The sequence below is a fragment of the Corvus brachyrhynchos genome, unplaced genomic scaffold, assembly GCF_000691975.1.
Source record: "Corvus brachyrhynchos isolate BGI_N302 unplaced genomic scaffold, ASM69197v1 scaffold56, whole genome shotgun sequence".
Classification (NCBI taxonomy): domain Eukaryota; kingdom Metazoa; phylum Chordata; class Aves; order Passeriformes; family Corvidae; genus Corvus; species Corvus brachyrhynchos.
In genome coordinates, this window is record NW_008238664.1 from 6,763,859 (window position 1) to 6,788,166 (window position 24,308).

Sequence of the window (24,308 nt, forward strand, 5' to 3'; positions counted from 1 at the left end):
AGAAGGGGAAAAATGAAGGTGAGACTTTCAGGAATAGTGGATATTGGCTAAGCTTGTGCTCATGTTGAGGCAGCTGACTTCATGGGAGTGAAGTCAAGCTGTGCTGAGTGATTTGGGAAGTTCAACCTTAAAATCCTTGTAATGTGCTACACAGGCAATTTCTCAATGTGCAGATTTGCTGACATACAGAGGTAGGAGGCTAAAGGCAAAAAGAACATGGTTAAAACATTATTATTAGAGCTTTCAAAAGAGTAAAGGGAATGAAAGTATCCTTGTCTTTCCTTTATTGCTGATAGATTCAAACTGCAGGTGGAAACAGACTATTTTGCTTCTCACTTCTAAAGTGGTCTCTTCAAGGGTGGTGACTGACATTCTTGGTATGCTGAACAAATCTGACAAATATATTTTCCTATAGCTAAAGGGAGACTTTTTTTTTCAGTGCAATCAGGTCAACACGTTTTATTGGATTTTGTAGAGAAAATGTAGTGTGGTATTAAAGAAGTAGTGCCACATTGAGCTGATATGTATCTAGCACATACATGAAGAAGAAAAGTATCCTAAGTATCAGAAATCCTTTTATTTATCCCATCCTTCCTGCCCTATATTTGTGTTTCTGAAAATGCAAGCCTTCTGACTAATTCCTCGTGTCTGCAGGTGTAGTGGGTCCTGTAACTCTAGATGAATTTGGAGACATTGATACCAATCTGACCCTGCTGTACACGTCACAGGCTGCAAATCATGTATGTATGTCTCGAGTGCAACTGTTTGACCTTATGTGTGAAAGGAGAAACAAAATGCCCTGCACTATTGCATAAGAATGATGAAAATAACTACAGCAGGAGTGGTAGGGTGCCAAGGCATGCTGTGCGTGCCAGAAGGGGGTCATGTGAGGTGTGCTGGAGACTGACAGGATTGATGTAATCTGGTGATTCAGTAAGTGAAGTGCAGCTGGTATTTCGTGGGATTGGTAAATTTATTTTCAGAGAGAGGGGATGAATGAGAAAGAATATGGCAGCCGAACATATGGCTACACTGAGAAATGCACCACTGTAGCAGGAAAATTATTTTGAGTTTGGGCAATACATTTATTAAGGGTAGTCTGAAGCACAGGACAAAAGAGAGAGAGCATGGCTGCTGACTGCATTTCTTCCCTCCTACATCTGTAGTTCAAACCTCTTCTGTATTTCAACACTCAAAACAACAAGACACGTGAGGCAACTAACAGTCCGGATTTCATCTGGAAGAACCACAAGCTGCCCAGTGATACTCCAGGCACTGGTGAGACACCCATTAAACCTACCACCTACCTCTTTGAAGACAAGTCACACAGTCCTGAGATCTACCTGCTGTGTGATCCAGCATGCTACCATCACACTGCTCCCAGCCAGTGATGCCAGGATCTGGGTGCAGAGCAGGATCTTTCCTTCTCCTGCCTCATCCCTCCATGTTCTCTGCCTCCAGTCCAGTTCGAAACCTTTATTTTGTTTAGGTGGTGATACTAAGTCTCTTGTAAACTTGATACTGTACCAGTGATTATGGGAATACCACGGGATGTTTCAGAAGAAGTCACCCCCAAACAAATAATCTTCACTAGAAGATGGTGGTGGTGTGAATTGCTTGAAAGACTCTTCAGGAAAGGCAGCAGAATTAAGATTATGATGAGTTATCTGACTCTGCATTTCTGTATCTCTGATGGAGCATGGTGGCTTCTGCTTGCCTCTTTATCCTTGTTGTAGGGAGCTGGGGAGAAGACACAGCACTGTGTAGATTCAGGGTTCTTCTCTGGAGAAGTCTCTGAGAAGAGCTGACTCTCTGAAGAAGGACCAGGGGAAACTAGGTTATGGCTCTTTTTACACCCAAATTTTAAATTTAAAATCCCAGAAATCACCACCTCCTTTTGAGTTTTTGGTGACTCCTGGATAGAATGGATGAAGCCCCTTGTCATTCAGCATAGCAGAGTACAGCCTTGTCAGTCTGATCAGACTGAGATTGTTTCCCCCTTTAAGACTGCTGCCACATGGTGCTTGGCAAGGGAAGGGCATATGCTTCAGGGTGTGATATGCAGAATAAAAATTATTGCAGTGGCAGTAATTGCAAGGGTTAGTGCACAGTGGGTTAGTGTTCACCTGAGTCATTCCATCAGTGAGAATGCAGAGATGCTGCTGTTAAAAGTCTCCGCTAAAGGCTTCCCATTAATTTGCTGTACTGCTTGCCTCCATTAGGGAATAGGTAAAGCATAACTGGAGAGATAAACACCTTCTGCTAACTAAGGGTCCTTTCACAGTAAGGTGGTAAAATGGATTCAAACATTTTTATTCTTCAGTAAAGTAAATCAGATGCGCTCAAATTAGGCCTTATCTCTCATAAGAGAGGCAGGAGTAGTGTGGTTCATTGCCAGGTACCCATGGGAGCTACCAGGAGGAGGCAGCAGCTTTGATAAGATTCCAGTTAGTTCTGGGAAGAGCAGAGGGATTTCAGTGAAGCTTTCATTTTTCATCTCTGGTCAAATCTCTGGTCTCTCTTGGTATGACTGTGAGTCCTGTCTGTGCAGAGACTGCAACACTGCACACATCAGCCACAGGGTCTCCCTGTACCAGCTCCATGAGCTCTGTGCTTTCTGGCTCCTGTCTTTTCGGTGTTGTTCCAGTCCCATTCTCATCCATCCCTTGGGCCCCACAACATGCTGTGTTTTCGGTGGATCCGAAATATCTTTCAAATATTCCCTTCAGTATGTCCATTCAGTAGTTTAACACCTAGTGCTTAGCTGAAGCCTGACACTGTGGCCAAGCCATACTAAACTAAACTGCCTCCCAAAGGCACTTGATTATTTTTAACATTTTTTAAAAATAAACCTTCCTTCAGTGTGATTCTAAATAAATATATCCCCCCCAAAAGGAGAATGGTCAAAGTTTAAGTAACCACTGTGCCTTTTTTAAGCCAGTCAAAACTTTCCAACCTGGAATATCTTTTTTCCTCCAGGTAGGTGAACAGAGCAGACAATCCGAGCCCTATTCCTTCCTAAGCCGTAACTGAGAACAGCTTGATCCAGTTCTGCTGCCTATCTTCCTCCTAGTATTCTGTGAAAAAAAAGGGGGGTTCATTCATATTTCCCCCTTATTCACAAAGTTTTAATCCTCATTCTAAACATGGATAAGATCAATCTTCAATACACAAACGTTTCTGGTTCCAGAGGACCAGTTAATTTGTGATGCACTCTCCCTCTGCCTGTTGTAAGACTAAGAGCCAGAAGGTGGTAGCAGAACCTCAGGAAAGGGAAATTACGGTCCCACAGCGCTTTCATGGGAAACTATAATCTGTTCACTGTTAAGATGCAAGCCACAATTCACAAACCTGAAGTTTCAGAGAATTTTCATGCAAAATTTCTTTGCACATTCTCATTTATCTCTCACTTTATAGTGGTGACTTAACTTGTGGAGGGAAACTATAGTACTGATGGTTTTCATCAGAGAGCATCAGATTAATACTAAATTACCATGAAGCCCTTAGACTGATGAACATACTGAGAGAAGGTGGGTAGATGTGATACCCAAAACAAGAAAAATCAAAGGAGAAATCTGGGTCCAAAATCCGGAGGAGTTCATAAACTGAATCCTATGTCAGATGCAGGCACAAAAATTGGTATGTTGAAAATCCCTCCTCAACTGGCTGCTTGATTCTGAAGGCAGCTAGCGTGCGTAAACTTGCTTTTTATTTATTTACTAATTTTTACACTTGATCATTTTTTTCTGTGTGCCTTCATTTCTGTTTCTGGGCACAGACAGAAGTATATTAGTCTCAGTAAATCTGAATAACTCAGCTCTTCTACTGTCCTTAATCAAGATGGCAATCTGCAAAACTGGATTCTTCTCTCCCTTTTTTGCCTGAGACACTTGGTCATTAAAGTAGGTACACTCTAGACATGTGACCACCAGCTGAAGCTCTGTGATAATGGCCTGTTATTCTTCAAAGGAAGTTGGTGGCCACCAACTTTCCTTCCCAGTACCCCCGAGCTCCAAGAACAGATACAAGACAGGCTTCAGTTTGCTTTTCCACAGTAAGGCAATCAAAATTAAAACCTTAGTCAGTTCCCAGCCTTGTTCATCCTGTCTGCCTGCTCAGGATTAGAACCCTTGTGTGCTCTGTGGCTTTTGGGTCTAAGTCCTCAGATGCCTGAACAACATGATTTTCAAACCGTTTGGCACCTGGCAGCTTCCAAGGACACTTCACTGGCTTTGTGCTGCCACCAGATTAATTTCCCTCTATATGCCTGGGTGGCCCTACAGATTGCCTGTGCCTCAGGTGGGGATGTAAGACTGCACTGCTCTGGGTCATGCTTCATCTGGCATTGAAAGAGGCAAGTGTGTGTCATCCCAAGGCAGTGCTGGACTTTACCAAAACCTCTCAATTTGGATGTGACCAAAAAGTATCCTTGGTCAGCTACTGTGATTTGCACATGTGTGAAGGTAATTTCTTAAATACAATGTTGCTTTTCAGCATCCTCCATGAAGTAATTTATATTTAATTTTTTCTTTTCTGCAGGCCCACACGTATTGACTATTGCTGTCTTTACACTCACGGGAATTGTGATTCTGGTTCTGATCATCTCTTTGCTGATTCTAAGGTACCAAACCCTTTGGCTTTCTGTTTGTTTGTCCTTGAACAGTTTTCCAACTAGGACAATGCCTCTGATCTCTCCTTGAAGAGCCATTCATTAGCTTACCTTACATACCTATGAGGTTGGCCCTGGGTGAACTCTTTGGTATATGCCAAGTAGTGCTTGCATCCATAGTGTTGTTATGACGGGTTAATAAGGGAGAAGATGCAGCAAGGCTCAGTGTTCCTGCATCTGCTAAAAAGCTCTGTTTCCTATATATACACAGAAACAGAAGTCTCAGACCAATCTTCAGAATTTTTCTACTTTACTACACATCTTTGGCTTTCTTGGGATTCACTTATATTTCTTTAATGTATTGGTGACATAAAAGTTCAATCTAGAAGGTGGTATTTCTCTTGAGTCACTGTAGGAGTCAAAACACCATGAAGTTTTGGTGTTTGCATTGCATGGATCCATTCCTTCAACACAGTCCATAACAATTTTTAACCCTACATAACAATTTTTCTATCAGCTTGGAATTTCATGCATATAACACAGTCCAGCTTTATCATTATGGAAAGAGCAGAATAGAAACCATTGATGCCTCCTTTTGATGGAAGAAATCCCACCACAGTTCCAAAGTATATGATTTTCTTTAATCTTTAAAAAAATTATCTTACCATTTTCATTGTGCATCCATTTTCATTCTGTATCTTTGCTATATATCGGAGAACTTCAGAAAAAGCAAGAAAATCAGATCTCAAGAAAAGTTTATTAGAAACAGATGCTGCTCAGGCTTTATTATTTTAAGTAGACCAATCTGCCTTGCTAACTAAAGCGAGAAAAAAATCAAAGATAAGGATACACAATTCTTATACATACAGTTGTACTCAAAATATGTAGGAGCTAATCATTGTCACATCTAAGCACTAACATATAAACAGACAGTAAAGTTTGCAATGCCTATGAAAATTAATAAACAAAAAGTATGGACTTGTAAAAGATTCTATATTTTTCCGTATTTGCAGATGCATAAAATCTAAAGATTCTGTTTAGGTGATTAGATTATTATTGTATACATATCATTGTGATATTCTCAAGCATCAAATATAGAAGAGATTTCTGAGAATTTTTAGAATAAAACTTGTACTTTTAGTGTCAAAATAATAGCAAGCTTCTCAAATATAATTCCTGCCAAAGATTATCCCCTAACAAGCAAAGGAGAAGAGAAACTCCTACAAAAATCAACAAAATGCCTCATTATTCCTTCTTTATCTCCTAAGTTTCTAGGACACTTGAACCATTCCACAGCTACTTGTGTAGTTCTGACTGCAAAGTGAAAAGTCCAAATCCTGAAAAACATATAACTAAATATTAGACCTAGTAGATTTTAATTCAGTTTGAAATGTTCTTAATCAGCAGCTGACACCAGTTTGAACTGTAGTGCATCCTAATCCTTTCTACAAGTTAGAACTGAGAAAAACAGTTCTTACTGCAATTGTTGCTCTACCTTTTCTTATGCAAATATACGCTAAAAATGTATTGAAAAAGGGAATATTTGTGTTATTAGTCAATAGTATGGGTTCTGTCATTTGGAGATTTTGCCAGCAGTCCTCAGTGTGTTAGGATTCTCCTGCAAACTCTCCAGTCAGTCCTGTGGGTTTTTTTAGTAGAGGAAGGACTTGCACAAGTTAGGAGGTAAGTTGATGAGCACTAGCTGTCTTGTAGCTTTTCTCTAAGACAAGACAGTGCTCGCTCTGAATTTTTGCAGGGGAGACAGCAGTTTCTTTCTCCCGTTTCCAAGGACTCTTCCCTCATTTTTACAAAATGTGCAGAATACAAGAGACACCCACAAAAAGGCACCTCATCTCAACGCTGTTGTTACCTCCTCTCCTGGCATTGCATTCACACCATTTCTAACTATCCACTGTTGATGGCAGGACTTCCTTTGGCTTGCATTTGTTTGTGGGACCTCTCTTCCAAGTACATTCAATAACATGGAGGAGAAAACTATATAAAATCCAGGTGGCCCTTTATACTTTGAATTCTTCTGATCACCCCTGAGACTCTGGCAGTTGCCTAGCAGTTGTTCTGCTAAATCTGTTCTGTTCTGCTATAGAACTGAATGAGCATTTAGGCTTTCCCAAAGCTAGGGGAATTAAAGTGTATCAAATCAAACTGGATGAGAGCCACAGGGCTTGTGCTCAAATCTCATCAGCCTGACACACCATCCTTGTGTCATCCTGACACTAGATGCTTCCCTGTCCTAATCTCCTGTTGTGGGTTTCGGTTCACTGGGAGGATATTCCAAAACACTTCTCTTGTTCTTCAGGAAGTACAGGAGAGATAATGAGCGCCGGTGGAAGAAATGGTCCCATATACCACCTGAGGAAATCTTGCCTCTGGAGACCAGTGAGACAAGTCATGTTAGTTTGAAGGTAAGAGAAGCACAATGCCCAAAGCTGGGTCTTGGATTCTGTCTCCTAAAGACCATCAATGCTGGGGTTTTGACATGTTCTGACTACAGCACCCTATGGCTTTGGTAGGACTAGGATCTGTTAACTTTTTTTTTTTTTTTAAACATACTTGCTATATTGAAGAAAATGAGAGTATTCCACATCTATTGCTCACTAATAGAATATACCTGTTCCCTTCAGTAAAGCTCATTTTGTGATGGAGGAATGGGCTGGGTATTGACTTCCAGTCTCTGTTACAAATGATTTCCCAGTGCTTTGTTATGCCTCTGTAATGCCCAAGAGCATGAAAACAGCAGGTGGAGGGCCTGGGAGTGGCACGGATGTCCCACACTTTCTGTGGCATGTAGTGACCCTCCCTAGAGAGAGAGGCTTAAGCTTCTCTGTGTGATACACAAAGACATTACTAATCTCTCTGGACCTGTCAAGTGGGGAGTATGTGATAATTGCAAGTTAATTATTCTTCTTTGTTCTCAGATTGATGAAGATAAGAGACGTGACACCACCCAGAGACTGCGCCAGGGCAAGTATGACAAGAAGGTAACCTGACTGCAGTGTCCATGCTCCCTTCCTCACCTTTAGGAGGGCACTTTTTGGGAGGTCATTCCACCTCCCCTGACCTTGCAAAATGGTTTGTTCTTATGGAAGGGGTAAGGCATTTGTTCCCTGTCAGCTGCTTTGTATTTTGTTTACTGACAGAAGGCTAAATATTAGACTCCATGAACCTCTAGCCCAGGAGCACAGAAGCATAAACACAGGGACCAGAAATGTGATACATTTTGGTACTGAAGAGATGAACAGGTTAATGGAGGACAGGCCATTTACATGGCAATTCTTGTGCATTCAGTAGAGCTGTCTGCCTGACTGAGGAATATTCTTGTTGAGTTAAAATCTGCACAGTTATTAGATCTAAATCCATTGAAGAAAGTATAGCTCCAGTACTTATTAGCTGATTAACTGAAACTCCAACAGTGAAGCAGTAGGCAGGTGTTTCTGAAGTATTTCTTTGTATGGACATTTCTTGGAAAAGAAACATGAATTGCTGTTGTACTAAACCTATGATTTTTTTTCTGCACTGGTATTTTTCCTTCAGGTGGTGATCCTAAAGGATCTCAAAAACAGTGATGGTAATTTCTCAGAGAAGCAAAAAATAGAACTAAACAAGGTAACTGTTGCACATAGGAACTGCACACAGGAGGGTGGGATGGAGTCTATGAGTGAAGTCATTGCTTTCCACTGTCAACTCCAACAGCCATATGTTTGTGCATGTTTGTGAGGTGGAAAGGTAATGAGTTCCTCAAAGGATATTGCTTGATGAACTTTATCTTTGTTATGTGATCTCATCACCACTTCAGAGTCTGAACTGTGTGCCAGTCAAGCTGAGGATGAATGAAGTAATTAACGCGCTGTCATATGGCCTTACTAAATACATGTGCTGTCATATGGCCTTACTAAATCAATTTTTATAGCTGATGCTAAATAGCACTGGACTCTTTTGGCTCATATCATGCTAATTCATCAGTAGCAGAATGCTGTAGTTAAATCTTATTATTGAATGCCAAGTGCTGCTCTTTAAATATAAGTTACTCTCTGCTGACTTCTGCATACAGACTCTTTCAACACAGGAGATTAATTTGGCTGCAGTACTGCATCTTGTTTTGAATGGCTTTCCTTTTACACAACACTGCTATATTGTGAATTCAATAAACTCTAAAAATACCTCAAAGTAAACTACAGTTGTCTATTTAAATGGACGAAGTCCATAATATCATGCAGCATCATTAAATTTTTATTATTTGCTCATTTACTGACTGATTCACAACATTCTGTCACTCACAATGGCTATTCTGGTCAGCTGGGAGGTTTGATAGAGAGGCAATGATAGATACTATAATGGGCTCTGGAATTAGCTTGCAGTATCCAACAGCAGCCATTCTTATCTCCCTAATCCAGAAGGCTCTGGAATGACAAATGTCTTCAAGTACTTCACTCAGTGCCTTAATACACTCTGGTTTAAGGGAAACTCATACATCTTATCAGGGCCTGAGATAAAAAAACCATGTCACACAAATATCCATGACCTGTGTTTCTGTATGAAAAATGATTGCTTTTAAAAACAGATGAACTGTTTCTGCTCTAGCTCCTACAGATTGATTATTACAACCTGACCAAGTTCTATGGCACCGTGAAGATAGACACCATGATCTTTGGGGTGATTGAGTACTGCGAAAGAGGTTCTCTGAGGGTAAAGAGTTTTAAAGGTCTCCTTCTACCCCAAAATTATCAAATTTCAAAGAAAAGAAATCCCCATCTCTGTGTCTTTGGCCCTCATGCAGCCTTGCATGAGGTGGTGAGCAAGTGGTGGTTTCCTCTCCCTTGCTTGGTTCTCTCCGTCCCTCCCCAGGTGCTGCTGTGTCACTTTAATGGTTCTCAGCAGCAAGAGGATGAGGTGAGGTGGAGCCAAGAAAAAGTACAGCCCAGGTCACAGCAACAGCCAGTATTTGTATTGTCTCCCCTATTGGAAGCATATAGGATATAACTTTTTCTTTATTTTCCAAGCTATAACTGTTGTCTCTGCTGATGTGCTTATGTACCACAGAGTGTGTGAGGACAGAAAAAAGTATATATTCCATATTAGTAAGGGAGAAAAATGGCAAGTTCTGCATTATACGGGACAACAACCCTTAATTTTTGTTTATAAAAAGAAACATTGATAAATTGTAGTAAATTGATGCTGGCAAAATTATGGAAAGACTTATTGTTTATTACTACCAATATTATTTCAGTGCTAATAATGAAGTGATAATCATCAGCTCTTCTGTGGGTGTATATTGTCTCTGCTTCTGTGATCATACAAAGACTGTCATCAGTAGCAGTGGTCTCTGGAACAAACTCACAGCAAGGCAGCAAAATAATTGTTCTCTCTAAGTTATTTTCTGGTAAACTGGCATACTCATGGAAGTTTACTTCTGGCAATGGATGTCATCGTGGCTGAAAGAACTGTAAACGACTGGCAGGCATAGATAAAGCAACAGTTTACTTTGAACTTGTAAAGCTAGGAGTAAATTGGTGGGAAATGGACTGTGAGCACAAAACATGGAAAATCCTCTCCCTTCCTCTTGCACAACTTGACCATTTGTTTCTCAGCTATTTTGTGTTATTAAAGACTTGTTTTCAAGACCAAATTCACAACCTATTCTTAATTGTACAAAACCCTCTTTCCTAGCTCTGTGTAAACTTAATATATATTTAATATTCCCTGTTTTTTTGATTCAACTTCTGTTCTAGTGCATGTACTCTCTATAAAAAACAAAGTTGCTGGTTGAAAGGTGTGCAACTTGGATACCCATATCTCATCTTCTGCTTTTTCCCTGAAAAACTTCACAGGATGTTTTAAATGATAAAATATCCTACCCTGATGGCACGTTCATGGACTGGGAATTTAAAATCTCTGTCATGTATGATATTGCCAAGGTAAGTGGACTGCTGATGGTGCAATGTTAATCAACCTGTCCTGTCTTACAAAACTGATCCTCAGAGGAGTGTCGCTCTCAAGGTCTTCTTCTTTCTTAGAGCTGTATGCCTTTCCAGTCTTTTCTCCTCTGGGGACAGGTATCTGAGGCAGGAGAAGCCACTGGCTTTCAGACTGAAGGAGGAAATAGGGACCAGAACTGGCTTTGGGCTATTTATAAATAAACAAATAAAGTATACCCCAAAGAAATGTGGCCCAAAGATCAGAGGGTTACAATCTGCTGACCAATGGTTTTAATAACTAGGGCTTATGCAGTCACAAGCTCCTCAAAACACACTGCTTTGTGGCCTCAGGTAAAGCATACAAAGCAAAACTGTATTTTTTCAAATCATGGAATTATTCTAATATGTATCCAGAGATGGGATCAACTTTTTCTAAACAATCTGTTTATGTACCATCCTGATTTTCTCACTAGAGTGAGAAAGTCTAGTTTCTCACTACAGCTATCCATTTCAAGCAGTTTGAGAGGGAAGAAATTAATCTTGTATAGAAACCAAGCTGGTTTTCAGTAGCTTTCAACAGATCTTTGCCTTTTAGGTCCTTGTGGTAGGAAAAATCAATATGCATAGTAAAGGAAATTCTATTCTGCATTAGAGACTTGTAACTGTTCAGTTAGTAGTTAAGGAGCCTCTGTAATTCACTGGTGTAATAATTCATTATACCTCTACAGATAATGTAGAGAATCACTTCTTTTTGCTAGTGCTTGGCTGCTCTTCTCTTCCTATTGCTGGTTTGCAGTTGGACTGTGTCTGTTCTAAAGAGATATTGAAAATCTTGTGCTTTATTAAAGCCCCCTTAATCCAAATTGTCACAGTTTGTTGGCCTTGTTAATGACTTTCAAGTTCAGTTAATGTTCAGCATTAAGTTTCATTTTAAATAGCAGCAGAGGAGTTTTCCTTCCTCCTTAAAACATATCAAAACCCAGGGTATTTTTTAACTATTTGCAGTTCACCTTCAGATGTTTCTTTAGAAAATAAGGATTAGTACTGTCTCTGTTTATGAGGAGAGAGAAATCCCAGTCCCTCTGAAAAAGTGACCAAATGCCCAATGACTGCACTCGTACTGAGAATTCACAGCCAGTCATTTGCTGCACCATTGGTAAAGGGGACGTGGCACTTGAGGCTGGATTGGCACACAGCATCCATTATGTGGAATGGCTCCTCAGCATTATTAGCTAGTTAGTAGAGATGGTTCACAAACTCTTCATGAAAACTTGTATGTACCTAGGAATATGAGGAAAATTACTGTCATTTGGATGATCTGCCAACCTCCCCTATTCCTTGATTTGATACTGTGGTGAAGCTTCTGGGACCTAGACATTTCCATGAAATTCTTGTATTGCTTTTTCCAAACCGTATCTTCTAAATCTCCAAGCATCCTGTCTATATTTACTTGAATTGCTTTTCTTTTTACAGAAGTCATTTCATGGCCTCTCAGCTCCAATTCCTCTCTCAGTATCTATCCTTTTCAAGACCAGCCACAGCTCTCCAGGCTGTTAAAATACCTATGACCAGGTGCAGCAGTTTCTTTGCCTTCCTTTTGAGATGCTTCTCCCTCTCCATGCCACCATTTTCATACACTCTGCTTTTACTATGGCCCAAACAGTCCTCATACTATGCCTGCTCTTCATCTGGCACAAGAAGCTGCTGCATCTTTTTCTGAACAAGGGTTGGATCACTTGTATTCCCTGGTACAAGCAGCAAAGTGATGACTATTCTTGGAGCAGTCTCTAGTTCAATAGAGAAGGTGGGGTGGCCAAAGAGGAAGTCCTAAATCTACTCCATTTACTTCCCCCTCCCCCTTTTTTTTTTGCTATCGTAGCTGCCTCTAGGATTGATAGGACCACCTTGTAGCTACATGGATTTGGCTACATGTGACCAAAGAACTCTGATGAAAGGTCTGCTGAGAGGGAATTGCAGTAATCAAGCCTTGTAGTTACTAGTGCATACACTGTAGTTGCAATGCTATTTATTAAATAAGTGGCTGCTGCAGGATATTGTGCAAGGGATTGTAATATTCTTGCATTGTGCCAGAAGAAGGATTGTCAGTCAGAACTAAAGGTTCAGAGCTCCAGAGCAGAGATTACAAGAATCCTCAAGTATTTGAAACTATTGTACTGAAAGTCATTATAAATTTTGAAAATCACATTGTGGGTTCTTAATAGGTTCTGTGTTTTCAGGTAGGTGCATAGGATAGTGGGAAGGAAAGAGGAAAATTTTATCAGGTATGTCTATAAGACCTTTGCCTCCAGAAATTGTTAACAAGAAAGCCTTGGGATAAGGAAATCTAAATTACCTTTGCCTGTCATTTGATCCTGATACTAACTGGGAATTCTGCAATGGGAATATTTTGTGGCCAATGAAAACAGGAGCTGGAAGAAGATGCTGCTGGAGGAAATAGGGCCTAAAACAAAAATAGGGCCTAAACAGGCAAAACATCCTGGGTAGCGTCATCAGGGCTGCATGCTAAAATCTGCCTAATCAAGAAATGTGTTCCTTGGGTATAGTGTGCGCACACTCTGTAAATTTGGCATGGTCTAGATAGGTACAGGATAACCAGTCCAACAACATTCTTCAGAGATTGCATCTTTTGCAGGCTGCTTGTGTCTCAGACATACATCTGCTCTGCCTAAAACTCAGCTCATGTCTCAGTGATCTCTTGTGATCTCTCAGTGATCTCAGCATTTGCTGATCCATTCCCAATTATGGGTAACCCAGTATTTGAAAAGAAAACCCAGCATGGCATACAGTGTATTCATGACCACATGAGCTGTAACACTGATTAAATTCTATCTACCAGTTACACAAAAGGATGAGCTATACATGTAGGAGTCTAAGTGGGAGATCATTCAGAGAAGAAACTAAACAGATATTACATACCCGTTCTGGCTTCCACAGGATATAGATTGCACTTCATATACTGAGCACAAAGAAAAGAGGACTATAGGAAGAAGAACAACCATCAGTAGGCTATAAGTAGGTGTGAGTTTAAGTAGTTCAGAAGAGTGAGATGAAACAGAATAAATAATAGCAAGAGGGTACAAATTAGCATACCTACTCCCTTCTTGAGCTGACGCCCACTTAATAATGTCTTGTCCTGCTGTGCCTCAGTGCTAGCCCCTTCTTATGTATTGCACCATATTTAAGTGTCTTAGACTAAATCAGATCATTTCAGAGGCCATGAGTAAAAAGGGGCAAGCTACACATCTCTGTATGCCTGTGTGTGTTGTGAGTCAAGAGTCTGAATCTCAGGAAATAAAGATGAAACTGCATTGGCCAGGCCTCATTCTCGCTTCAAGTTTAGCTCATGGATAGCTGGTATGTATTGACTTGTACAGAGAAAACCATAAACAGTCAGGTCAGCAGAGACCTTTATGACTGTCTAGTCTGATCCCCTGTCTGATCTAAGCCCTTGTACATCATCTAACACTCTGCTCTTGAGCCCTCTGCTTTGCAGTTAGAGGATCTGCTGCAATGTTTCAAATAACGTCTCTGGTGTATGGCGATCTTCACAGACATAAGGAGCAATTCCTCTCACACCTATTGTGTCTGTTGGATGAACATGTAGTTCCAACTACATTCCAATGTAGTTGGAAGCACTTCTTTGTGTGACATTCCAAGAAATCTATATTTAATTTACCAGAAAACATTTATAGCAAGTGAAATTACAACTTTTGTGGGAGGAAATACATTTCCTTAGTTGCTTAATTGTGTTCTAATGTTGACAAAACCCAAGATGCCATGTTGTTAACTAAAAGGAAGGATGGCCTTCCATGACAGGATCCATTTCCTTATTTTGTAATATTGACTGTTCCTAATGTCTTGGAAAGTCTCCTTTGTAAAATAATAATATGAAAGGGAAATGTGATTTATACATATACATTGCAGATGAAGTCCATTTAATTACTTGCACAGATATTATGCTAATATTCACATTCTTGTTGAGTCTGGTAACATCTGAGTGTCTCACATGTAATTTGCTTTCTTTGTCTTTTATTGTCAACCACAGGGGATGTCTTACCTGCACTCAAGCAAAACTGAAGTCCATGGTCGACTCAAATCCACAAACTGTGTAGTAGACAATCGCATGGTAGTGAAGATCACTGATTTTGGCTGTAATTCAATTCTGCCTCCAAGGAAAGGTAAAAAATGCCTAACTGGACTCTCCTTCATGGTTTCCAACTCAATGGAATTTTCTTATCTTCATAGACCAGTAGGGTCTAATTACATCTTCTACACAGTACAAAACAATGCGACTTTGATTCATATTATAGCAGCCATTATATTGTTTTAACTTAAATAACACAACGAAAGAATTACTAGCAGGTAGAGAAAGAAATTAGTGTGAGAAGGAAGGAAAGATGAATATTCAACTTTTAGTTTAGAAAACAGATTTCACCTGTGACTGCAGTGTAAGAAACATTTTCAGTATCCAAGTCCTTCATGCAAACAGCTCTCTTCAGCAGTAATACTGAAATTGTGTGAAGAAAAAAAGCAGTTAATTTACCATAAATCTCGTAATTGATTAGATACATGTGTTACTATGGTGCTCTGTGGTATCATTTAAACATTAACAAGCATGACTCTGATAACTCTTGAAGAAATCTATATTGATATGCAATGATAACTCGCTTTTCTTTCCTTAGGTAGGAATCTAGTAATATATGCTCAAGCAGATTGGAATAATATTAATAGCTTTTCTTTACATTTTTTATTCACCTCACATTCATAGAATATTTCTGTAAAATAGAACACTCCTTTCTACTCATCTTTTCCTTCTTACTTGATCTGGAGTGAAAAGATGAGCCCATCTGAAATTATGTCATATGAATCTGTAGAGTAGAGCTTGGGGTACAATAAGCACGGCACTGTGCTGTAACTGCAGCATATGACCTGAGAAGAAACTGGTTGCAACTGGTTTGGAGAAAGTTTTTACGTTCAGACACAAACATACTCAAGAGGAGCAATAAGAACATAAAAAAGGACTAAGAAAAGTGCACTGAACATAAATGTTCTATTCATTCTTAATTTTAAAAGTTTCTTATTTAATTTTATATTATTATTACATTGTAATGTATTTATCTTCTATTGCTTATAAGCAGCCTCAGAATTTCTGGTTACTCAGTCTATGTCCTTGAAACTCACTGTTTCACAAGAGATCTACAGATTCATTGTGGCTGGATGTTACAGCCTGATATCATAACACTGTCTTCAGGGTCACTGTGTTCAGGTCACTGTTATGGTACGTCACCAGCATGTCACAGCTGTTGTACCATGGTAGCATTCTGGTTTTGAGGTACAATGGTGCTCATTGCACTAGAAATACAGATTAATAATTTCTGTAGAAAGCAAGTAGTTATGAGCAGGTAATATTATGTCAGGCTCAAAAGCACTTGAGAATTATTTCAATAGCTTCATGATATCAAGGCCATTGGGAAATATGGCAGTCTTTTCATCAGACACTGTGCATAAAAAACTCCTTGCATCTCCTAGCTCAATAGTTTATGGCTCAGGGTTTTTTTATTATAGCACTGGCATTCCTTGGTCTTATACAGATACATCGGCTATTTCTAAGAAGCCTGTGAAATGTAGCTAAGAAAAGCAAGTTCATTGCCAATAGACATAACTTTTCTGAAGGTGTAAGAGTCTGCATCTACAGTGGAAAGTAGCAGGGTCAGCAAATCCCAGAAAACTGAAAACTACCTCAGAGGTTTATCTAACCTGTACTGATGTCAGCTTCTCAAGAAAAATGCTAAAGTAGGAAATACACAATACCAGTGGGCTCTGGATTGGATATGAAAAGAGTAAAAGGAAATATCATTAGAGCCAGTGGATGCTCTGAGAAGGATCACCCTTTTTTCAATTACTTCTCTCCCTTCCCCCTTTACATCATCCCCCATTGCCATCTGGATCTTCAGACCTGTGGACAGCTCCTGAGCATCTCCGTCACGCCGATGTATCTCAGAAGGGTGATGTATACAGCTATGGGATCATTGCCCAAGAAATCATCCTACGCAAAGAGACATTCTACACCACACATTGCCAGGACAACAGAGGTAATTCCACAGATTTCTCCTCTACTGCAGCCTTCTGGGACGGTTGGAGCTGTAAGTGACCTATTCTCCATGTTTTGTGAAAGGCACTGTCTCTCATAACTGTTTGAACAGCTGCTCCTTTCCCTGCATGGTGAATGAAGAGCCTGTTTGAAGGATCTCACTGTGGGGGCAAGTGTCCCTACTTTTTCTGTAAATAAAGTTTGCATTGAGTTTTCTTGCCCTTTCTCTTCCCTTCTCACCTGGAGCACAGCATTACAGAAGTTAACATTATACAATGTTGTCCAGACTTACTGTAACATTTAAAAGCCTCAAAGGTTTTTCTATTTTGACTTGTAAACAACATGTAATATGCCACTCATTTTAGGCAGAATAAATCAGCATTGTCAACACAGAATAACAAAAACTCAGTTGCATGACATAAGAACAGCTGGCATTTAAAAACTGGCAATTCAGACTTTATTCAAGCTGGTTATAATTAACTTTAGCAATTTAACTTCTGTCACAAAAATCATCTCCTCCTGTAGTGCATCCATTACACCCTGTATTGTGCATTTTTTGACATTGTTTTTGAGTGGCTGTTCTGGTTTTAAGCCCAGCTGGGAATTAAGCACCATGCAGTCGCTTGCTCAACCCCACCTCTCTACCCTCCTTCCCCCTGGTGGAATGAGGAGGAGAATCAAAGTAAGACTAATAGGTTGAGATAAGAACAGTTTAATAATTGAAAATAAAGTAAAATACAATATTAATGATAAATGATAGTGATAATGATAATAAAAAGGGAAAAACAAGCGACGAACAATGAAATTGCTCACTATCAGCTAACCAATACCCAAACCCCCTTCCTGAACCCAGATAATCTTCCCTTTCAGGTAACTCCCCCCAGTTTATATGCCAGGCATGACATTCTTTGGTATGGAATATCCCTTTGGTCAGTGTGGGTCACCTGTCCCAGCTATGCTTTCTCCCAGTTTCTTTTGTGTACCCCCTCACTGGCAGAGCCTGAGACAAGTTAAAAAAAAGTCCTTGATTTAGGAGAAACACAGCTTATCAAAAAACCAAAACATTAGTGTGTTATCAACACCATTCTTACTCCAAACCCAAAACACAACACTGTAACCGTTTCTGAGAAGAAATTAACTACCCTAGCTAAAACCAGGACAATATCCAGCCCAGTCAATCCCAATTCCCAGAATTCAGACATTATTATATACTAGAACTGACACAGAAACATGTGTGGGTTTGGGATTTTCCTAGTGACTAACAATAGTTACTAACAACAAATTTAGACGTTGCCTTTATCTCTGAGTCATTCTGTTGGATCCGCCTCACATTTGTTAAAACATCTAGAGCAGAAGCTCGACAGCCTAATAGCTCTTTTACTGAGTTACATTCGAGAATAATTTCTGGGGCATGTTCATCATCCTACATTATCACAAATCTGTTCATATTTCAGGAAACACAGTTTTTCACATCACCAACTCTATAACATAAATGTAGATTTAAAAGAGATTAGAAATTCCTGTTCCCCTTACAAGAAACTCTTCAAGATTCCATGCTTAATAAAAGGTAGAGAAAATAAGGCCTTTCTATTCCTTTTTCTTGGGAAGAGGCAGACACAATCCTCATGAATGCAAGAATTTTACAAATATTGCCAACATGGAGAAAGGAAGGTGCAATGCCCTACCTTGCTCATTTTGACTTGTGAAGCAAAACCATAGCAAACTACATTCTTTTAACTGCTTTTTGAGCAGTTACAGTCTTTTTGTGTTGTGTTAATGGTTATTAAGTTAGCCTCAGACATAGTGTTTCTTGGCTTTTCTGAGATGTGGTGGCATCCTCATTGCTCTGTGTTTGACCCTGGCTGTCACAGTGAGAACCTGGTTCCTTGTTTTATCTTTTACCTGTTTCTTAACACTGTATTCTGTCCTTTTGGAAAGACTGTCCCTTTCAAATGGCGTTAGGTTAATCCATGCAACTCAAAGAATTTGTAGCACCTAAGCTAGGTACCTGACAGCATCTAAGTGCTGATGTTGGAGATGGTCACATACCAGCATGTGAGGTAAGACAATAAATTAACTAGGTGTGAAACCTAGTAAGTCTGGGTCCACTGTAACTTAAAAAAATAATCTGCTTTGTAAATTTCAGCTGAAATTTAAAATTTTCCATTCAGTGAGGAGATTGTTTTCTCCACAAAACTTTTTTTTTCCATAAAAGCATTAGTAGATGTCTAAGATATATATTGCTGATCTAATGGCTTCTGGTATTATTCTTGACTTTTGATTACGCAAGTTGAGTAAAATGTGTTCATCAGTTCATCAAATTTCATGTAACAGAAAGGAATTAATTTTATTACATATTTCTGAAGTGGCTCTTCATTTAAATGCCTGATTCATTCATTAGCCAAGATGAGCAAGACAGTGAACCATACTTATTCAAACACCTCTGCATTTTGTTTGTGGCATCATCTAACTTTGGAAGACAGTAGCTCAAACTCGGGGTGACCATTAATTTACAAACATCCAAGATAAAAAGAGAGAAAAAATAACCAAATTAGAGTCAATGGTAATGGACAAAGAAATGTCCCTATTGTCTGTTACATTAATTTTGTTTTTAAGTCACCAGAGAAACTCCTTCAGTGGCTAGGCTATCAGAAGTTAGTCTCTGCAAATTAGAAGACTTGATATTGATATTTCAGGACAGCTGATATAACTGCTTCTCCAGGCTTAAATGACAGCAGCAAGGACTGTGTTCAGATTTTAAAAGACTTTTTTAAAAACCCCACACCTGAGCTCCATCCACCAACTTAGAAAAACTAAACTCTACTTTCAGTTACTCAGTGAGCCAATTTACTCAACGTGAAAATATGTATCAATCAACTTAATGTACAATAATTTTGCTGCTAATGAGAGAAAAGAAGTCCCATGACAGGTATACAGAACTGGATTTCTAATGTGTAGAAGTAACTAGGTCATCATCTGCTTCACTGACATCCCTGCAAGAAGCTGTTCTCCGTCTGGTTACTCCACTCTTCTGCAGAAACAACTCATTCACTGCTCAAGACTGTGAAACCTTGCCACGTACCAATGCTCAATTCAGGCTGCCTCCTTGTTCCACTACTTTCTGCTACTGACTAATTGCAGTATTGCTAATAGGTGCTGTTACTTCCTCTCTCAGTTTTGTGTCCAGCATGGAAATCCAGAACATTCCTCCTGCGTACGTGAGCCCTACACAGACTTTCCTGTCTCTTAGCCCACAGAAGACTTCTCAGCAGTCTCTCCACTCTATTGCATTTGGGAGACTCAACTTTTCTGCTCCATCTCTAGTCTGTAATTTCTGTACCAAAAAGTTGGATGCTGCTGCATCATTTTAAGGTGATCATGCACATTGGGTATGTTTAGGCATCTGTAGCTGCTGTAGACCAGTGCAATTACAAACCTTCCTCATATAATTACACATGAATGATGTATACTTCCTTCAGTAAAATTGTATCCCAAATATAATCAGACATTATTAATAAATAATCTGTTCTGATCCACAGATGCCTTTCAATTTCCTTTTATCCAGAGGTAAAAAATTGCTTCTTTTTTTTACCACCCCCCACCCCTTCCCCCAGAATTCTTGAAGTCTGCAGGAGAAAGACAAAGGAAGATATTTTTGCTTTAGTGCTCTCTTACTGTGCTTAAATTGAGTTGTGCAAATGCAGCCTGATTTTGATGTGTTCAGAGTCCAAATAACTTTCATAGAATGCATTTAATGACTAAGAGTACAAATGAGTTAATAAATGCAATGCTTTTAACCCATTTATATTAACAGCTTCATTTTAAGGAAGTTAAGCATCTGCAGGATGATTTGAACTGCTCTAATGAGCGGTGTATGTCTCCACACTTTTGATCAAGTTGCAATGGGCTTTTCACATTGTTTGTTACTATAATTATACTTCATGCTGAGAGGCACACTAGTAATGCCCAACATTCATTTGGGAAGATGCCATAACCATGTCTACCGTAACCAATAAATACTCATGTACATTTCTACTCATTTTGCTTTCAGGGGCCTTCAAGCCAGCCTGTTTCGGTCTTGTGCCATACATTAAGAAAAGCTCCAAAGCTGAAATTCTAACAAAATGAGGCAACTGTCTTCAAGACTTCTGTTTGTACAGTGCCTTGTAACATCAGAGACTGCTATACACAATCAATGTCCTTACGCTTTTTTGTTTAAAGCTTTGTTCTTTTTCGTGTATTAGAGAAACTTTACAGAGTGGAGAGAGGCAAAGAAGTGAAGCCTTTCCGACCAGACCTGACCTTGGAAACAGTGGGAGAAAGACAGCTGGAAGTAAGCTAATAATTAACTAAGCCATTTTCTGGGTGAAGGGTGGAAGTCCTGGCCAAACTAGAGCCCATGATCATGGGAAGGTGAAAGCTATGTGTTTTATGCCAAATGCCCTAACTTTGTGGGAAGAAATTGCATTCTATAGTTGTTACCAGTAATGTGAAATATGACTCATGGAAATTATCTCACTGGAAAGAAACAGAGACTTATATGGTGACACTCTTCTCACCTATTTTAGATATCCTTGAGATGGGATGAATTACACCTCAAGTATACCCCTCTCCACTAATATAGCCCCTATGGCTTCTTGCTCAGGTGAAAATGTCTGTATTGTAGATATTCACATATCCAGCAATGAATCCCATTCTTTTTGGCTGAATCACCAGTTTCAGAAAAATCCCAAACTCAGGATATTGGAAATATAATTAACACAGCATTTACCACCATGTCAGTAACTGTGTCTGACACCAATCTGCAAGACTGGATCCATTTACTTGCCTTTCATTTGTGTATTGCAAATTCAAGTTAAGATCATGTCACTACTCATCACAGAGTTAAGATGCCTGCAATGAGTGTTCTAACCATAGGTTCAAGACAATTAGTCACACAATTTAGTATGTTGCTGGTCAAGAGTAACTGGAAATTCTGTAATGAACTAGTGCGGTTTAGCACTACTCTCTGTCTATATCTCAGGTGGACTTTTCCTTAAATTTTTTTGAAGGTATATACACTAGTGAAGAGCTGCTGGGAGGAAGATCCAGAGAAAAGGCCTGACTTTAAGAAAATTGAGAGTACTCTGGCTAAAATATTCAGGTGAGAAGCAGGGGCTTTGTTTTTTAAGATGCTCCAAACTCCTCCTGTATTAGAAAGCTCATATTTTTAAGTGTGTAAATTGATGTGATTATGATTCAGTCAGTGGAAAACCCTAGTGTCTTCACTTAGATGCTGTTTTATTCTTTGGCAGAAAAGTAGGGGAGCATGTGCATATGTATACATACACCTGTGTACAATGTACTGAGTGAGGGTGAGATGATCACCTTACCTCAAATTGGTACATTATGGAACTAGCAAGCTGGATAATTAGGGATTTAAACCAATCAAGTAATTCACTCCCTCTCTCTAGTCAAGAGTTGTATAGTGACTCATGTAATCTACATTTTGGTAAATGAATGCACATAGATGTTTGAAGGATGATTTGAAAGTTTGGATGGTCCCAAATTAAGCTGACTAGAAATTTTGAGTTGTAACTCACAAGAAGTATTAATTACAGGGCTTTGGTAGTACAAAGTTCTGGGAAAATAATAAGGGTCATAGCTGGATAAACCCTGTGGGGTTACACAGGCCTTTCACCTGCACAATGCTGCATTGTTCCTGCAGAATTTGGTCTGAATTAATTATTTCAATGACCAAACAGTGAGCTTTTAATCACTTCTCCTAGGAAATTGCTCCCCAGTTTTTAAGGTTCTCCCCATGAACAAACCCCAACAGCATCATTTTACACTTTACATGGGCAAGACAACTCTAATATGCATAACTGAATGTATCAGCTGAATAACCTTTCTGCAGCTGAATAGAGAGGCCTCCTGGTTCAGCTCCTAAACCTCCATCCTACAAAAGCAAAAAGGTTGCCTCTTGTCACACACAATATAGTGTTCTTTTCATGTAGGTCTAAGATGATGCATCCCTGACATAAAATTTGTTTAAAGAGTAATTTTGAAGGCCAGTTGGATGCAATACTAATCTGACTCTTCCAGTCAGCCTGGTCCCAATTACTTTCAGACTGCTTTGGCGAGTGCAGGCTGCCCGGACAAACAAGTTTGAGCAGCTCATGTTACCACACTTCTGCTTCCAGGGGTTAGTAGGCTTTAGTCTGCAGGATTTTGTGAGTAAAACTAGCCATGGGGCTGTCCATTGTTCCACTGTATTCTTCAGTCTTCTAATCAGACAGCCTCAAATTGTCTTAATTCTTCTGGCTGAAGTCCCCATCTAAACATTATATGCAATTTTCTACCTACTATTTTTAGCTTCCTCTCAGAATTTGAGTTTGTCAGTTACTTTTTACAAATGAATGTTCCTGGATTACCCAAGGTAATCTGGAATTGACAATATTAGCAGGGTTAGGTGATTGAAGGCTGCCTTAAGAATTATCAGCTCCAACTGACAAGTGTGGATTACAGACTTTCAATTCATCTACATAAGGCCTCCAAGCAAGCAAAAGAATGATGCACTTGAGGCGCTTTGCATTCTAACTATAGGGAAGTCAAACACTGAAGAAGTTTTCTGTTGCTGCTTTTTTGCCTCCTTTTAGCTGCTCTCAACAATGTACATCTTTCTTCTTGATTCCTGTGTAATTCTGTTATTTGTAGTAATTTCCATGGCCAGACCAATGAAAGTTACATGGATACCCTGATCCGGCGTCTACAGCTGTACTCGCGGAACTTGGAACACCTGGTGGAGGAAAGGACAGAGCTGTACAAAGCAGAGCGAGACAGAGCAGACAGGCTTAATTTCATGTTACTTCCAAGGTAACTGGCCAGGAGGATTTTCGCTGCCATTTTATTTACATACACCCGATTCTTGCAGCGTAGGGGATAGGATTAATGTTTATGTTCTATTTTCTTTCCATCTAATCTAATCCTGCCAGAAAGGGAATAAGAAGCAGCTGTCCCTGAGCTCTCCACCCTATGGTGGAGTGTCATGCCAAGATGGTATTGGGACCCATTATCTTCCTCAACATTTCTTCACGCACAGGTTTCCCCCTTTCCAGCACAAGCCTCTCTTTCACTGCCTTCCTGGGAACACAGACCTACAGTGATCCCACATCACAGAGCTCTGCTCTGCTCCAGCACCTTGCTAGGTAGAAGGAGTGTCTTCAGCTGAAGAGCAGGAGTGCAGTCCAACTTCAGGCTGGAGTTTAGCAATGCAACAGAGGGGCTGAGGTTGGCTGGGTCATACTGGGTTAGATGGATTCTTCAGAGCATGCTATAGGACAAGTATTATTGGTATTATAATATTGGTAATACCTGTAATTTTGGTATTGCACATATTTGGAATAATAGAACTATCCTGGTATGTCATTACTAGCTTCAAGGATATTTCAGTAGTCAGGGTATTGATTTTATGACTCATCACAAAAAACAAAGTGCTTGTTCAATCCAGTTTTGGGGAAAATCAGGAATGATCTGGCTGTATAGACAGTGTGACAAGGAATTCATGTCTCCTTCCACTCTTTGTTGTTCCTACCGCTCTATTACTGTTTCATTGTAGATGGAACACAGCATTGTGCAAAACCTATAATTTTCTGGGTCTCTTTCAGTTATTCTC

The 24,308-nt window shown here is 39.6% G+C and overlaps 1 protein-coding gene across 1 annotated transcript in view; it reads left to right on the top strand.

Moving 5' to 3' along the window:
- Window positions 1-24,308, top strand: part of GUCY2C (guanylate cyclase 2C) — a 44,073-nt gene that overhangs the window by 13,424 nt on the left and 6,341 nt on the right. Inside the window, exons 9-21 of the mRNA XM_008636497.2 lie at window positions 655-740; window positions 1,167-1,278; window positions 4,540-4,621; window positions 6,927-7,032; window positions 7,546-7,608; window positions 8,162-8,233; window positions 9,209-9,313; window positions 10,456-10,542; window positions 14,609-14,741; window positions 16,518-16,655; window positions 20,899-20,987; window positions 21,706-21,797; window positions 23,351-23,509. Coding sequence (XP_008634719.1) covers window positions 655-740; window positions 1,167-1,278; window positions 4,540-4,621; window positions 6,927-7,032; window positions 7,546-7,608; window positions 8,162-8,233; window positions 9,209-9,313; window positions 10,456-10,542; window positions 14,609-14,741; window positions 16,518-16,655; window positions 20,899-20,987; window positions 21,706-21,797; window positions 23,351-23,509 — 1,324 coding nt within the window. The remainder of the gene's footprint in view (window positions 1-654; window positions 741-1,166; window positions 1,279-4,539; window positions 4,622-6,926; window positions 7,033-7,545; window positions 7,609-8,161; window positions 8,234-9,208; window positions 9,314-10,455; window positions 10,543-14,608; window positions 14,742-16,517; window positions 16,656-20,898; window positions 20,988-21,705; window positions 21,798-23,350; window positions 23,510-24,308) is intronic.